The sequence below is a fragment of the Ctenocephalides felis genome, unplaced genomic scaffold, assembly GCF_003426905.1.
Source record: "Ctenocephalides felis isolate EL2017-DRISC unplaced genomic scaffold, ASM342690v1 CF-g0.4_SCAFFOLD_01886, whole genome shotgun sequence".
Taxonomy (NCBI): Eukaryota; Metazoa; Arthropoda; class Insecta; order Siphonaptera; family Pulicidae; genus Ctenocephalides; species Ctenocephalides felis.
In genome coordinates this window covers 85,245,854-85,263,591 of record NW_020538040.1, presented here as the reverse complement: position 1 = coordinate 85,263,591, position 17,738 = coordinate 85,245,854, and the positions used below count along the sequence as shown (strand labels likewise).

Below are 17,738 nucleotides of genomic sequence, written 5' to 3'. Positions count from 1 at the left end.
TTTATAAAAATGAATGGCCTACCACAATAATTATTTAATCTTGGTTAAAGTCTCATCGTTCAGCGGATGACAACAAAACAAGGAATATTCAACTACAACATCTTGAACATAATCCTATTTGGAATATTTTATAAAAACCATTAGTGTTTTAATGTTAAAGCTGTTAAAAATATTTATGCAGTGTTATTTGATATACTATTTGTACTTTATAAATTAACTAATTTTTTATTAAACGTTCCAATTAATGTAATAAACATACACACGCATATATATATATATATATATATATATATATATATGCACAAAATGGGTTTTGTAATGATTTTTGTTTCTTTCATTCTCGAACCGAACCGGAACAAATATGAGAAGCTTAACTTACGATTTAGATTCGAAAATGTCGGCCCAAAGTTGTTCAAGCTGGCGCGGCGTTTGTGACTATTTTCTCTCATACTGTACGGTTCATCACAAAAATAAAAATAATTTTGAGTTTTATAGTTTCGTATAAATAAATATTTTATAATACTTGCGTTCACCATACCGGGACATGCCCGTAATGCGTAATATTTGCTTCTGGCCCGAATATCGTACGCGGGCTGTGCCCGTAACATTTAATTTTGGCCTAGCAATCGCACGCGGGCTCTGCTCGTCATTTTAAGTTAAGGGGTTAATATTATTTGTTTTTTTTTTCAGGCTATGAAAACCGATGACTTCGAGATTATTGGGCAATAAATATAGCATATTGCTTTATGCACAGACTTGCTGTTCTTCTCATGCTGTTGGACAATAAATGTACGCAGAAACCACTTGTAAATTATCATTATCGAATATCTGATATTATCCCTTAATATCGCTGATATATGTTTGAAAACAATATAATAAGCTACTGCGTTCAAAGGGTTGTGACATATATCAACACTAAATGCTCCGCAGGATCAAACTTTTGGGTACAAAAGTAATAAATCTTAGGATTCATTTACAATTTTCGCTACAAATGTTTAAACCTTCATAGTTTTTTTTATTAATTTTTTATTAGCTAAAACACACACACATACACACAGACACACACACACACACCTATATATATATATATATATATATATATATATATATATATAATATGTGATGTGTGTGTGTGTGTAAAATGCACAAATATTAAAAATTTACATTCACAGTAAGAACATTCTTATTGCATCAATCATGTAAAGCATCATCAAGCTATTAAGAACATAAGAACAAAAGATAATTCGCGCAGGAATGAAAATGTTGATTAATTTGTTGTATTTTCAGCAATACGTATATATATTTACCAATGAATAGTCAAATGTTAGGAAACCGACCTCAAGGTCCAATTGCTCCACGTAACATTGAGACACAAGATTTGAATGAAATGATTGAGGTACGTGATTTATTCTTATAGCCTTTTATAAAAGTATTATTACAGTTAAATCACAATTGAATTAATAAAATAAAGAGTAAAACATTCAAACATGAATCTTCGTTCACTTTCATTTATTGTTATTGTCTAAATTTTAAAGACAATAATTTATTATTTTATCATTTATCGCGTCTTTGAAAAAAGAAAATAACTTATTTCATGTGAACTTTTAATTATGTGAATAATTTATCATTTAGGAGTGTGTGATGAAGGCTACAGATGATCCAGCTCCAAAACATGTTAAGATGGGGAGGAACAAGAAAATGTTAAAAAACTTTATTGAAACATGCAAGAACAACAATCGTAAAAGAAAAATAAACTCCTCTCAAAGTGGAAACATGTTTGTTTCTACTCCTGGCGATTGTCAAAATCCATCAGAATATAGTATCGCTAGTAATAATTTTAACAATACCAATGCATCTGATGCTGATTTTTTCAATGATAATATACTTACTGACCACGTGATTAATGAGCCAAAACCATCATGTAGTTACACTTCCAATCATTCTGTGCCATCAAACATTAATTTGATTTCACCGGAAAGATTCGACCAAGAATACTTTGTCAGTAATCAAGAAACAGGAAAACGTCTTCGTAGCAATTCTCAGAATGGTCAGAGAAATACTAATATAACATCTGCTCCGTCTAGTACTGAAGTACGTGCGCATCCATCATCATTAGAATCTGGCGATGCGTCCTTATGTCGAAACTGTCATCATCGTATAAATGCCTACACTGTACAACCTGATTCAGCACCACATTTTGAAAGAATACATAATCAAATTATACCTCGCACTGATTTTCAGACTCAGTCGATAAGAGAAACAAGTGCCGCAACTGCAGTTGACCAAATGCCACGAATTCAGTTACAATTATCTGCTCAGGCTAGGGAATCATTACCACTGTTAAGTAATAGCAATGCTTCTGAATCAGTTTCATCTTTTAATGATGAGCCTATATGCATATCGGATGATGAATCAGATACAGATACTAGTCTAAATACATATGTAAGTGCAAATTAGGTGGCTTATAATTCATTTGGCATGAAATGTGAAAATGTATATATTAATATATATTAATGTCTTTGAACAAATCTTGAAATATTATACCACTAAAATAATCAGTTTGAAACATAATAGAAAGCGTTATGAAGAACATATAAAGACCCTCATATTCATTGATACACAATAAGTAGAAATATCTAAAGAATATGATGTTTAACAATCAAATTATATTACAAATTTTGGCATTATACTCATAAGAATTAAATAATGCATTGCATGTATAACTATATTTTACGCATTTTAAATTAATCTCGTTTCAAGTAACGCGAAATTTTATTTACATAACATTGTTCATGAATTTATAACACTTTTAGGTCTATGGCAACGCCCAGCGTTGTATGGCAAACCTTACACAGGATGCCAATTCTGCTGTAATATCAAGTGAAAATTTTAATGCTCCAGGTCCAAGTGGTCATACTTCAAGAAATAATGGGGTGAGTGACTATTTGTTTTTGATATCTCTTTTTTATATATGTGAATTTCTATACTATGACAGGTATATGCATGCTTACACGCATTCATTTATATTACCTTTAACAAACAAGCACATTTTCTAAAACTATTACCAGCAAGTCGACGGGTTTTTAGAGGAAATTAAGGGCTCAATGTATATATATATATATATATATATATATATATATATATATATATATATATATATATATATAGTCATAGAGGAGGTCTCAAAACTTAACGTCAATCCGAAACAGGGTGATTGTATTAATCGTAACTGTCCTGATAAAAATTATTAAAAAAAAATAGGTTATTCTGGTTAATTTTTATAACTTTTTCGAAAACTTTTCAATTAACAAACAAATTTTTATTAAGAAGATATAGGGCATGTGTTGACGCAGATAGGAAACAATTTGAACATTTATTATAATACGAAATGACATTTTTCTAACTTTTATTTCAATAAACCTAAATTAAACTTAGTCAAAATTAGACATTATTTTATTAACTCTACTTATTTTTGTTGATTTTGATAACATTGGTGTCAGTATTTGTTTCACTCACTAACTCTACTTATTTTTGTTGATTTTCGTAAAAGTGGTGTCAGTATTTGTTTAGCTTATCTACTATCTCTCATCATTTTACAGTAAAATTATGAATCTATCAAGAGCTTATTTGAAACAAAAATATTTGAGTGCATTTGCAATTATGGGACTTTCTTTCGTTTTTTTACTCGTTTTATTTTACCATTTTACAATCCTAATTAAATATGCCAACTTTTGATGAAACTTGCCAACACAGCTTTAGTACATTTTTTTTTAAAAAGGAAGGTTTCTGAAAGTCGATCGATTTTAAAAAGTTTAAATTTATAGTTCAGCAAAAAGTCCTATTACTGGCAAAATTGGGACAATTGTGTTAGTATTTTTGACTGTGGTCTTAGAAATATTATTTACGATTGCAGTTCCAAAGTTTAAATGAATAAAAGTAATAAAAATCGACTATAATACGCAAATAAATGATCACAAATTCACCAAAGCTCATATTTTTTTTGAAGACCCTTACGGTCAATACTATCGCCTTCTTTCGGCTAGATGTTGAGTTCTGGGACACCCTGAATAAATATTCATATATATATATATATATATATACACCTAAGTCTGTTTTTACACGGAGATTGGTTCCAGAAGAAGCCGTGTAAAAAAAAACGTGTAAAAAAAGACATTGGTCTTATACAAAAATGGGTGATTTGTTTCTACTCTCTAAAACCTATTAAAATTAGTGAAAAACAAGAATTTTCAAGAACAAGAATTCATGTTTATTTTAATAATAATTCCCCTAAATTAGTGCTATTCACATTTGCTTTGATCAGTAAAAATTGTTTGTACGCGCTAAAGGGGAATTCACTTAAATCTTTAAGCTAGTGTTCGCAAACTATCGATACTATCGATGGTTTCAGACGTTTTTCTTTCATAAGTACTTTTTTGTGATATGAACATACTTCGCAAAAATTAAATTTGACAAAAAAATTTAAGTACATAAAATTTCAAATCGTGCTAAATGGAATAAAATTGTGTAAAAAAAATAAAAATATTCAATTTTCAAACCGTGTTATATCAAAACCGTGTACAAAAAGACCGTGTAAAAACAGACTTAGGTGTATATATATATATATATATATATATATATATACAGTAGCGGAGCTAGGCGTCGGCAGTGTCGGTGTCGGCGGCGGCCTCGCAAGTGGCCCCGAAAAATTTTTAATTGTTTAAAATTTCGTTTTTAATTTTTATTTAGTTTTTTTTTCATACTGATGAGCAAGTAAAGAAAATAATTAATGGTTTACGGGCACTATCATTTTACTCTCTTATCTCTAATGGACACTATCTAATATCGTCTGTCAACACTATAGATTATTAAATCTAAACAACTTCGCGCGAGAAGGCTAATTCTCTGATTGTTTATATTTGTTTGATTGTTTCTTATGCGAAGAAAATGTAAATCATTATTCCTTTTGGGAATTCTTATGAGTAGGTATCATAATGTATCCAAACAGTAATTAAATATTCGAGGAATAAAATTAATCAATGATCAGTAAGAATTGATCAATGAGATATAACAATCGTTTTATATTTTGAAATAAATATTATAAATACTGTTAATTGGAAACTAATCATCGTTTCACACCGTCAACACAAGCATATATTTTTTGAATCATTTTAATCAGATGGTCAGTTCTTTGAAGACTGCATTGATAACCTTTTACACTTTTTTGCATCTCCGAAACCGCTGGACCTGCCTTTGCCAATTTATCAACACGAATCGAATGTTTTTTGAATCATTTAAATCGGGTGATCCGCTCCGATATTGTCGACAAAAAATTAAAGATTCTTAAAAAATCCGACATTTCGACATTCCTGAACCAATTTTGGAAATTCAAAAACTGTTCGAAAGTTTTCAGTTGGAAATCGTGCTGATTAGAATTCCGTAGAGAGGAACGGCCGCGCCGTTTTTTTCTTTCATAAGGGCTAAGGAATTGGTAAAAAAAAAATTAAAAGAAAAATTTCGTATAGTCATAACAATTATAGTCTAAACTAACAAATTTTATGAAACTACGATAAGTAATTAATTATAAAAATTCATTAAATTGTGGAATAATGGTCTAAGCTTTCAGGTAATGCCATGTGTATGTTCTGTGTGCGGATTTGTGCACACAAATCATTATGATTGTAGATTTTTCTAATTTATCAATTGTTGATTGCAAAATTTTATGTAATACGCTATTGATTAGGCTGGTGGTTTCCAATCATTTTGATTCCGAATAACTTGAACGGTCGAGAATTCATAAAAAAGCTAATCGAATGATTTGGCAAACAAGAAACTTCTTCGGAATAATTATTTAATTTCAATGTTTTTCTAATATCTGAAGAACGAACTATTTTTGCCGAAGAGTTTGTTTATTTTAACTTCCCGTAGGGTAAGTTATATTAATCGCAAAAAATCGATAATGAAAATCTTTTCGTTACGAAGGTTTCTAAATATTTTGGTATACCTTAAGAAAAATTCATGTATGTGTGTGTATGTATGTATATATGCACGGATACAAATTTTCGTCGACGATTTCGTGAACACGGATCAACCAATTTGAAAAGTTCAGAAAACATTTGATTTGTATTGGTGGGAAGACGTGGTGATTAGTTTTTGGCAAAGGCAGGACCAACCGTTTCGAAGATACGGAGCAAAAAGTTCCAAAATGGTAATTCAGTCTTTAAGAAAATGGAACGTCCGATTTGAATGATTCAAAGAACATTTTATTTGTATTAACAAAATCAAGAACGGGTTAAATTTTTAGAAAGGCAAATCTTGCGGTTTTGCAGATTCAATAAAAAAAAGTAAAAGCAAAGCCATTTGGTGGACAAAAATTATCATTAGACGTATGCATATCAAATTATCGATAAAGATTTTTATTAATAAGTACAAATTTTGTTTACATTACTATGCGTTCAGTACCAATGTACGATATTTCGTCTCTAAGCAGCTAACGCAGCGTGATTGCTTTGAAAAAAGGTTCGAAATGTTCAACAAATTTCAAAGTATAAAAATATTTCAAATAAAGAAAAATCTTTTTTTTTCAGTTTTCAAATTTTTTAAAGAATTTAAATTACGGCACGGAAAGTTTCAGCAATTTGCCTTAAGGCACGATGCCATGCACCACTAGTCAACTTTAGTTGGAAATAAAGGGGGGCCTCGCAAACGAATTTCGCCGACGCCTACGAATGGTCTGGCGCCGCCACTGTATATATATATATATATATATATATATATATATCTTATATATAAAAATGGAGCTCTCTTTCAAATGTCCGAATAAAACTCGAAAACGGCTGAATCGATTTGGCCAGTCTTAGTCTTGAAAAATTCGTGCCAATCCAGAGAATGTCCAAAAGGTGAGAAATTATTTCAAATCCGCGTAGAAACTTTACATTTATAATTTGAAAATTTTTGTAGAAGCGTAATTTAAATAGAACAATGGACGGTGGCAATTTCGTGAAATGTCAAACGCTTTTGACAGATGATGTTCAATTACGTTTAATAGGATGTGTTACGCGAATATTATTTATTTGTGATAAATTTGTAGTAAGTAGTTTTGTTTGTAGTTTTATTTATATACAAAAACGTTAGTAAACGGGCCCCAAGTGTTACTAGAGACTCAAAATATAAACTTTTTTGATATGTTAATATGAAAATGCATTTTTGGCATATTTTTCTCAAACACGGTGCTCTGAAAGATCTTATGTATAATTATATGCTCATTGGTATTTATAAAACATTTTCTAGGTTATATATTATTTTTTATTTATGTTATTTAAATTCAGAACCTAAATTTGGTATCGATCAAATGGACCTTTTGTCGAATAACATTTTTCCAGTTATAATTTTCCAGAATTTATCGCAGAATAGATAGTAATATATGAAGGTCCGGGGTTAAAAAGGCCAACCACCGATTTGTCAAAAATCAGTAAAGTTAAGCATTGTTTAACAACAATATTTGAAAGTAGAGAAAAAAAGATTTATAGCCAGCTACAAGCTTGATTTGAAAACGGTAATCTTTGAAATGGGGGAGATAAACGGTAATCTTTGAGAACCCATAATAAAAGTATTTTCTTCCGTTGGTAGTTTTTAAGCATTAGTTAAAAATGTAATTATTTTGTAAAATACCTTTAAAACTATAATAAGGCTTTAAATCTGTTTGCCACCTGCCCGTTTCAAGTTACCCCGCCTACAGGGTAAAAAGGTCTAGATACCAAATTTTTGAAAGACATCAAAAAGGCAAATTTCTACAATGATGAAGTAGAAGACAGTTTACTGAACTCAGATAATTGTTCGCTTGATATGTGTTATTTGCTGTGATATAATTGTTATGGTTTTCACAATATAGTTTACATTTGCTCAAAGTCAAATTGGACCTTTGTGCCTCGCCCTGCTCTACATATATACTTTATATTAAATTTACTTTTTTTCGCCGAATGTTACTTGAAACTTTTCAAAAAGCAGGTAAAAAAAGAAACACTTTTTTGAATTTTAAATATTTATTTTCTATCTCTTCTCGCAAAAATTTGAAAATTTTTTATAAGCTCAGTAGTATTATTTACAATTATACACAAAATCCAGAATCCAAAAAGAATATGAAAAACTTGAAACGTAATTAATAAGCCGAAAGACCAAAAAAGACTCGGTTTGAATTATACGATGTTTTCTATAGGAAGTGAATTAAACTTGCAGTTTGATTGTATTGACAAAATATAGACAAACTAATGGGGTTTAATGTTTTTATGATACTTCATTGTATATAGCATTCAAACAACACATCCTTATGCACTTAAAGTATTAATATTTTTGATTCTCTAGAAATGGTTTAGAATATACCTTATTTAGCAAAACAACGTTTGCCGGGTCAGCTAGTATATATATATATATATATATATATGAAAAATATTTATAATAACTATAATTCTAATTGAGAAGAACTGGGTTGAAGTTTCCGATGCAACCCCAGACACTGACGCACAATACGATACAGAGAGCACGCCTTTTGAATTCGAGAATCCCCAAGAGGCTATATTTCTTTCGGCGCCTGATCTTCAATTGGATTTTTTAACTGATTCTAGCGACGAGGAAACTGCACGTGCTAATTACCCGAACGAGGTTAGTTCTCCACTTCATTGTTATATTAATGTTGATAATTATATTATATAAACTATATATATATATATATATGAAATACGGTTTTGGATTTTGATTGAAATTTAAAAGCACCACTTAGCTAATCATAATTCACTAGAAGTTCATTTTGAAACTATGCTTTTTTGCAATCAGCATTTAAATTATTGAAACTATAAGAAATCGTTTAAAATTTTATTGTGTGCAACTCCAATAGTTAATCATATGCTATGTCAATTTCAGTCCACTCCCATTGTAGTGGATTCATCTTTTGAACAAGATCGTGAAGATGCCAATGCCTTTGATAGCAGTGAAAGCTATGATAGCTGTGAAACCTGTGGAAGCTTGGGTAACTGTAGCAAGCACCACAGCCCTCAAGACACATCTGGAACAAGCTCTGAAAATAATGCTGAAAGTGAGAATGGTGATGTGTGAGTAATTTTCTTGCTATTAATATTGAGTATTTGAATTAAAATCAATAAAATTATTTATAGTTATTATTTTTTTAACTTCCTGTGCGGTAAGTTATAGTAAACGCCCAAAAATCGAAAATATTTTTATTTGCATATCTTTACGTTTCAAAGGTGTCTGAACATTTTGGCATACCCCAGAAAACGGTTGGAAGATACGAAGCAAAAAAATGTGCTGAAAATGAGAGTTTTGGAAAACGGAGCATTCGATAAAAATGATTTAAAAAAAATTCAATTTGTATTGACGCGGAGAAGTGCTGGTTAGTTTCTTGCAAAAGTAGGTTCAGTTATTTCGGAGATATGAAGCAAAAAGTGCATAAAATAGCAGTTATTGAGAGAACAGATCATCTGATTAGAATGATCTGATTAGAACATCTTGCTTGTGTCGACAATGTGAAGAAATAGTTTTTGGGGAAGGCAAAAAAAAATTCTTTGGTCTCAAAATGTCAACAATATTTTTTTACTTTACAATTTTTTTTAAATATCGAAAATGGCCAGGATTTGAGCTAAAATTCTGATACTTGCTTGTATACTTGAAATAAATAATTTTATCTTTGTAATTTAGTTTGTTTAATTATTATAAATATGAAATAAGGACCTTTTTATTTACTTTTTATGCAAATATATATAAACGTCGTCGCCTAATTTATAAGTTTCTATATTTTGTCCATAAAATGGGAATAATGAAAGTTATAGTATTTATAATAGCGCATTTAAGTACATTTAAAATTCCTCGAATATTTAATTACGGTACGGAAAGTTTCAGCAATTTGCCTTAAGACATGATTCCATATACCACTAGTTTAGATTTAATTTTGCAGTAACTTTTCGGTTGGATGTGGATTTCTAAACATTTTATTATTACGTGATATTTGAATTTATATTAATATTTGTTATAGAAATTGAATCATACGTATTGTGATTAATTTCAGGGCGGAGGTAACTGTTGAAAGACCAAAAAGTCCATTACAAATTGAGCAACAGACACATGTTCAAGTTGCAAGAGGTATATAAAAATACTTTATGAAATATAAATAAATGTATATACTCAGCCTTCATATATTTTTTTAATTGCAGGACCAAGCCCAGATAGAATAATTCCGCCCAATCGTACAGTTAGTGTATACTTTTCTTTTGTGCAAAGATTTATATTTAACATATTAAATTTTTATATTATTGACTGTTTTATTTGCCTTTAAGATTGAAAATAACGTTTCGCCAAGACTTACGACTACAAATAATGTTCGTCAGCCCTACTTAGTTCATCAAAGAGAAAGAATGCGCCAAGAACGAATTGTTGTAAGTAAATATTATTAGTATAATTTCTAATACGAAATTTCAAAAGCTTAAACTGTTTCAAAAATATGTATTTATTAAATTTGGTGAAAATTAATTTTGAAGGCTCAATCTTAATCTTTTTAAGTATCAGATAAGTAATTTGACAAATGCACGAACAGCATGGCTATTCCTAAGGTTTTCATTCTGTTATAAAACTTATTGAAATTTAATAATTATTATAAAATGCATATTTAATTTGTGATTTTAATAATTATTCAAAATCAGGAAGCACGCAGGCAAGCTCTCGCGCTGCATATGGCATGGATTGCATATGGTGCTGATTCTGAGGCTGAGGTAATTCAGAAATTAATTATCTTTTGAGGAAAACTTTTATTTTTCATTAAATTCCTGAAGGAGATGTTTGTTTTTGCGATAAAATCCTATTTGCTAATTTTAGGTTTTCTTAATATTTCAATCAATTCTAAATTGAATGTGACTAAGTTTGGAAAAAGTATGTCTATGTGTGTGTGTATGTATGTAAGCCGATTTTTGGCATTTCGTCGACGATTTCTAAAAAACGGTTGAACCGGTTTCAAAAATTAAAAAGCCATTTTATATAACTCAACAGGAACTAGCGTTGGTCAGTTTTCTCGACGATCGACCAAGTCGATTCTTTGTAATTAGCAGAAAAGAGTGTAGTTTTTTGTTCTCGTTTTATGCAACATTCTTGCTAATGCAGCTTGCCTTGAAGTAAAATGCTACTTCCAAGTAGTTCAAATTTAATTTTAATATTTGTATTATATGTTGTAGGATGTTGCAACCAGTCGGTCTCATTTCATCTCATATATTCGAGATATGATAGGGATGAATGTGCTGATGCAGGATGCGGAAGATGGTGCTACCATGGTGAGATACCTTCTAACATTTTTTTTAAATGTGAAGTGTTCTTAAAAGATAAATTATGATTTAATAAATTTGCTTCTGTTTTTTTAACTTCATTTAGGGTGACTTATAGTAATCACAAAAAAGTGAAAATTGATAATTTTTGCATATCTTTATGTTTTAAGAGCACCTAAACATTTTGGCATAACTTTGTAAAAATTGGTATATATACATATATATACTAGCTGACCCGGCAAACGTTGTTTTGTCATCAAAAATATTTTGCTGCTTTACAGTGGTTTTTATTAATCAATACTAATTGGTCAAAATTTACTTAAAATTAAAAAATAAAAAGAACAATAAATTAAAGTTTAGAATAAATTTATAAAATTTATCATAAGTAATCAAGTGATGATATTACTTATAAATGTATTCAATTCGTAAAATTGAAAAATGTAATAAAATGTAAAAAAATTCAAAATGTAATCCGATTTAGAAGATTCACTTCTCATTTAAAACTTTCTTGCAGCACATGCCTTCTGTTTTATTTCTAAAGTTCATTGCCTGACAATATTGGCATACTTTATTCATTGCACCAATTGCAATCTTTCAATGAGCCGAGTAGTATAATCAAAATCAAGACGAACAAATAATGCTTGTGTTAATGTATGGCAGGTTTGTTGCCTTCACGCACCATCAATACAATTAACTTAAATATTTTATCACTACGTTCATCATCAAGCGCTTTATTAGATTTAGTTGCTGTAAGGAAAATGATAAATTTTGTTATAATGCCCGATTTGTATTGTGTAATAATATAACGGTGTTCAATATATTAATTTACATACCATGAATGGTAATATTCTCTGCTAAAACTCCGCTTTCAATAAGCATTTGACATATAATAACCTAACCTCACAAATATATTTCGCCGTATGCTTATTATCAACACCAAATCACAATTGGCAGCATAAAAATGCATAGGGTTCGTTCCATCCAAGCCAATCTGACGATCCGCAGCTGTTTCATACTCATTTTGATTTTTTCCTGACAGTCAGAAACAGTTTGGTTTGGATCCATGCAACACTTTTCGAACTTTCGAACTCAGCGCTCACTCGAGTGGTCATAGATAAACAAGTATTGTATATATATATATATATATATATATATATATATATATATATATATATATGTGTGTGTGTGTGTGTGTGTGTGTGTGTGCGTGCGTGTGTATGCATATATGCCTGTCGGCCTGTATGCATGGTTACAAATTTTCATCTACAATTTTGGGTGCCAGATCAAACGATTTGAATGATTCAAAAACACTCGATTCCTATTGATAGAGGGAGACATGCTGATTAGTTTTTGGCAAAGGCAGCTCTAGCCATTTCGAAGATACGAGAAAAAAGTGCTAAAAACGACCATTTTTGAGAAAACGGAGCATTCGTTTTGAGTGTTTTTGAAAGTATTTTAATTTTGTTAATGAAATGAAGAATTAATTACATTTTTGCGAAGGCAGATTCAAAGGTTTTGGAAAAGCGGAAAAAAATTGCAAACATTGACATTTGTTGGTTAAATATCATCTTTACAGTTATTATTATTGATTCATATACAAATAGAATTAGTTGTAATTAGGTAAACAGATAAAAAGATAACGAAAAAGAAAAGTGGACAGGTAAGTAGACAGCTAGACAGACAGATAAGTAGGTAGACGACGGGGAATAAATGTAGAGAAGTAGACAGGTAGACAGTTAGATCATATGTAAATTAAAAAATATTGATTAAATTCATTGTTTACACAAAACAGGAAGTTCATGCAACTTGCCACAATGTAACTTACAACCAGATTTTTTGTAAATTTTGTATTTGGCCGATCAATATATGTTAATGTATCTAATACAATTTTATTCATTACGTTAGGATATTATTGAGCAGAATACGTGTAGATACATATACCAGAAGAATCTCAGTAATGATAACCTTGAGAAATGCACAATATGTCTTTCAGAATTTGAGGAAGGATTAAGTGTTAGGTGAGATCATTTAAACATGATTCAGAATTTATATAAAAAATATGAAAATTTGATTATTCATCTATAGATGTGTGTTTATTTGATATGATAATTTTACAAATTTTCACAGACGACTTCCATGTATGCATCTCTTTCATGTCACTTGTGCTGATGAGTGGCTGCTTATTAGAAAACAGTGTCCTATATGTCGTGTCGATATTCAGTCTCAAGCTGTATTATCTGAAAACGTGGTTGAGTGAAGCTAAGGCTTTTGAAATGAATTATAAATAAGCTGAGCAATAATATCTATTCATAAGTTGTCACAACATGCCAATAAATGATGTAATTTTACATTATTTTTTCAAAGATATTTTTCATGAAATATAATTTTAAAATAGCAGGTGTCCATCAGATCTAATAATTGAGCATTTGTAGAAAATCTTAGCAATGAAATACTAATCAAGCAATACGTGAAAAACTGATTAATTTTATCCAGCTCGTTGGTATATCTGATGGTGTTACCAATGATATTCAATTATTTAAGTACATAATTATAATAAAGCTTCTGTATACACCTGTCCCTCGTTTTACACAACAAATACGTTTCATACAAAACCGTGTAACTCGAAAAATAATTTTTTATATGTAAAAACCGTGCTAATCGAAAATCATTCTAAAAAATTCATTTTTGTCAGATTTTAATATAATGAATAACATCACATTGAACAAAAAATATATATTAATATATTAAATATCAAACACATTTAATATATTATACAAATATTAATTTATTTCAATAATTTCCACAACGAGAAACTGTGGTAAGACTTGTGGACATTCCAGCAGCTACAATTTTTCTAATTGAGTCTAGTTTTTATTTTTATCTTTTACCATTGTCAAACCATAATTTTTTTTATCAATTGTAGATTTTGTAAAAAATAATTTTATTTGTTCACCTTGAGTAAATACGCTATCAATATATATAAACACTAATCAAAAATAAAGTTTAAAAAGAATGAAGCTTTATATTTTTGTATTTCCAACAAACTAGTTCATACACGCATAAGATTTAGTTTTGATCATAAAACGGGGAGTTCCAATGTTATTTACATATTTCTATCATAGACATTAATGTTGTATTTTGGCACTACATCAATGAAAATGTTATTGTAGATACAAGCTAATCATAGTTTAGTGTATATAATTTCATGTTACTTTAAAATTACTAACTAAATTACTTTTAAAGACCTTGTAAGATCAATAACATGTAAAACGAGTACTGTGTAAAATAGGGGATAGGTGTAATTAATTTTGAATTGTATAGAAACTGCATACTATTTAAAAAAAAATAGTGTCATAAAGTAATTTTAAGTGTTCTTAATCTCCTTTGTGATATTGACATCATTTATTTACATCCTTACTATTATTTCAAAACGTATACTAGTTTTCTATATTCATCATTTGAATAAGAATCTGTCTGAGATTAAATATTTTTTAATTTTAATAACATTGTTTTATGATTACCTATCAGTAGGCACTAATCAAGCTAATGATAAATTCAACACAACAGTATTTAAACTCTTAACTGAGGAAATGGTCTACAATTTAATCATAAATTGTTTGTCTTCATAATTTAGTTTTTAATATTTAAAACTTTAGATTTCTGATCTAGTTCATTCTAGATATTTCATTTCCTAAAAAAACATAATTGTGTCATCATGAATCACAAAATCATACATTGATGTCAAAATCACTTGGTGAAAGTTTGAATAATGTTTGAATGTATGAGATTATTAAAATTTATTACTACAATCAATACTATTTTTAGTCATGTGAGTAGAATTGTGAATGCCTGATGTGAATGAATGAAATAAACTGTACTATGTTATACAACAAAAACAGCTGTGATGAAATGTGCTGTGCAAGTTGAATTGCTGATCATGTCAAGGTCTGCAATTATAGATTATAAATCAACATTGACTGATTAAAATTAATATTATAAAGATTTCCCTTGAGGCAATTTTATATACATTTATACTGAGATAGAGGTGCCAAAAATTTTGTTAATGCACTCATCATTGGAATATTGAAGATTCATGATTTAATTACAGTTAAAGCTATTTTTTTATTAGAATGGGGTAAAATAATCCTGCCCTACAATTTATGTATTACAGATGATTGCAATCTTAATGTGTTACTATTTCAATATTTTGTATGTGTATTACTATTTCAATAATTTAGCATTTAATTTGCATTGAGTTACTGGCTAATTCATTTTGCAAATTGAATTATTATGAAATACATATCTAATGTTATAATTCTGTTTGGAACATAAGTACCTTTTTTTAAAGATATTGTTATAGTTTACTCGCTCACATTTATGGAATTATATAGAAAGATATATAAAAATGAGTGTATTTGAAATTGTGAAATATTCTAAATCTAATTTGTTTCTAATATGTATTATTTAATATATTATACTTATTATTAATTCAAAGTTCATCAAATAGGTTCTAGAATTAGGTTCTTCTATAAGTTTCATCCAACGAATTGATTTTCATTATTAACAATAGTCAGACATAATTTTTTGCAATGGTATGTTACAAATTTCTAAAAATCACCTCCAATTAAAAATTATTTCTGGTTATTAGTTAATTTCTGTCTTACTTTCTATATTGTAAAATGTTGACACTGTTCCAATGTATTAATTATCAAATATATGTATAATTTGTTTCACAAGCATATTTTTATAATTCAACCATGTATCATAGGCCTGCAATATTTAACTTTCTGTAAAGTAAGCATATGGGGATGGATACATGCTGATTAGTTTTTGGCAAAGGCAGGATTAGCCGTTTTGAAGATACGGGGTAAAAAGTGTCAATTCAGTTTTTGAGAGAATAGAGAGTCGGATTCGAATTCAAAAAATATTTTAGTTGACCGAATGGAGAAAAGTTTGAATGTTTCAGATGGCAGCTCAAGTAGTTTCAAAGATCTAATGAAAAAATAAAATTCTATTTGGCAGTCAAAAATTATTTGTTTACATTTTTATGGGTTCCGCACCAATGTTTATCTGTTAGAATGTACTGTGGCGCTTACACGCTTCGACATTTCGTCGCAGCGCGATTGCTTTGAAAAAAGTTTAAAATTTAAAATATTTCAAACTAATATGAAAAAAAATCAACTTTTTCAAAAAGTCAATTTTTTTCAAAACTCAAATTTCTCATTCTATTTTTTTTAACTTCCCGTAGAGTAAGTTATAGTAAACGCAAAAAAATCGAAAATGAAAATTTTTGTATATCTTTACGTTTCAAAAATATGCCTGTACTGTCCATCTGGTTCCGATAGCTGGTGCAAGTGGCGCAAAGCTGAATCTTTAGGAGAAAATCCCAAAGAAATTAAACATCCAACTCCATTACATCCTGATGTTCAACCTCATATTAAGCCAATTTTTGACGATTTATCTCGGGATGACTTGCTTGGAAGATGTTTAGGAGGTCACACTCAGAATGCAAATGAAAGTTATAATTCTACTGTCTGGCGCCTCTGTCCAAAACATCTCAACTCTGGACGGAAGATCGTAGAGATTAGTGCTTTTATATCTGCAGGGTTGTTCAATGAAGGGTTAAATTTTATCTTACAACTTATAAACTCACTGCAAATTGTTATTGGCCGCCAATCCATGTCATATAAAGAGAAAATCGATGAGCAAAGAGTGAATCGAGAAAATCGTCGCAGCTCTTTGACCACCAAACAAGCTCGTCAAGCATGTCTGCAGGAACTTGCAAAGAAAAACGAGTTCCTTGAACGTACCGAAGGACTTCTATATGGCCCTGGAATCGCTGATTAATCCGTGAGCCACTTTAATCATACAGTTTCTATGTGTCAAAACTTTAAACGCGTTTTTCTCAAAACGACATTTTTGAAATTTGCGGGTGGGATAACTCAAAAAGTTTTCAACCGATTCCAATTAAATTTTGCACACATCTACTTTACAGTAATAGCTTCTAGTTAAGCCTCAAACATTCCAAAAAAAAATTCAAAAATTAACCCTTTTACCAAAAAAAACATTGAAAAAAAGGTGAAAAATCGACCTTTTTTTGTGAGGTGTGCCAATTTACGATTTTGTGACTTTTTTAATTTTTTTTGGGGGCTTAACTAGAAGATATATGTTTTATGAACACGTACAAACTAATTTTTTTGATTTCAGATCACCGGACGAAAAGTGAGAACGCCCGCAAATTGATGGCTTTTTCCGAGAGGGTCTTGGCAAATTTATTTTTACGGCAGCCATTTAAAAAAAAATAAAAAAAAAATTTTTTTTGTGTATTTTAATATATAATAAATAACCCTAGAAAAGTTCAAAAAGATTCAGTCATTCCTTTCCAGTTTAAAAAATTCTCAAAAAACGGTAAAAATTAAGGCG

General features: G+C 29.6%; 1 protein-coding gene across 1 annotated transcript in view; it reads left to right on the top strand.

The window, feature by feature from the left end:
• The first annotated feature begins 797 nt into the window (after positions 1-797).
• The window catches only part of LOC113376684, an 85,527-nt gene continuing 68,586 nt past the window's right edge, over positions 798-17,738 (top strand). Inside the window, exons 1-11 of the mRNA XM_026616695.1 lie at positions 798-952; positions 1,288-1,396; positions 1,633-2,442; positions 2,814-2,933; positions 8,476-8,655; positions 8,914-9,101; positions 10,073-10,146; positions 10,218-10,255; positions 10,341-10,439; positions 10,704-10,772; positions 11,229-11,324. Of these exons, the coding sequence (XP_026472480.1) occupies positions 858-952; positions 1,288-1,396; positions 1,633-2,442; positions 2,814-2,933; positions 8,476-8,655; positions 8,914-9,101; positions 10,073-10,146; positions 10,218-10,255; positions 10,341-10,439; positions 10,704-10,772; positions 11,229-11,324 (1,878 nt within the window). The 5' untranslated portion in view covers positions 798-857. The remainder of the gene's footprint in view (positions 953-1,287; positions 1,397-1,632; positions 2,443-2,813; positions 2,934-8,475; positions 8,656-8,913; positions 9,102-10,072; positions 10,147-10,217; positions 10,256-10,340; positions 10,440-10,703; positions 10,773-11,228; positions 11,325-17,738) is intronic.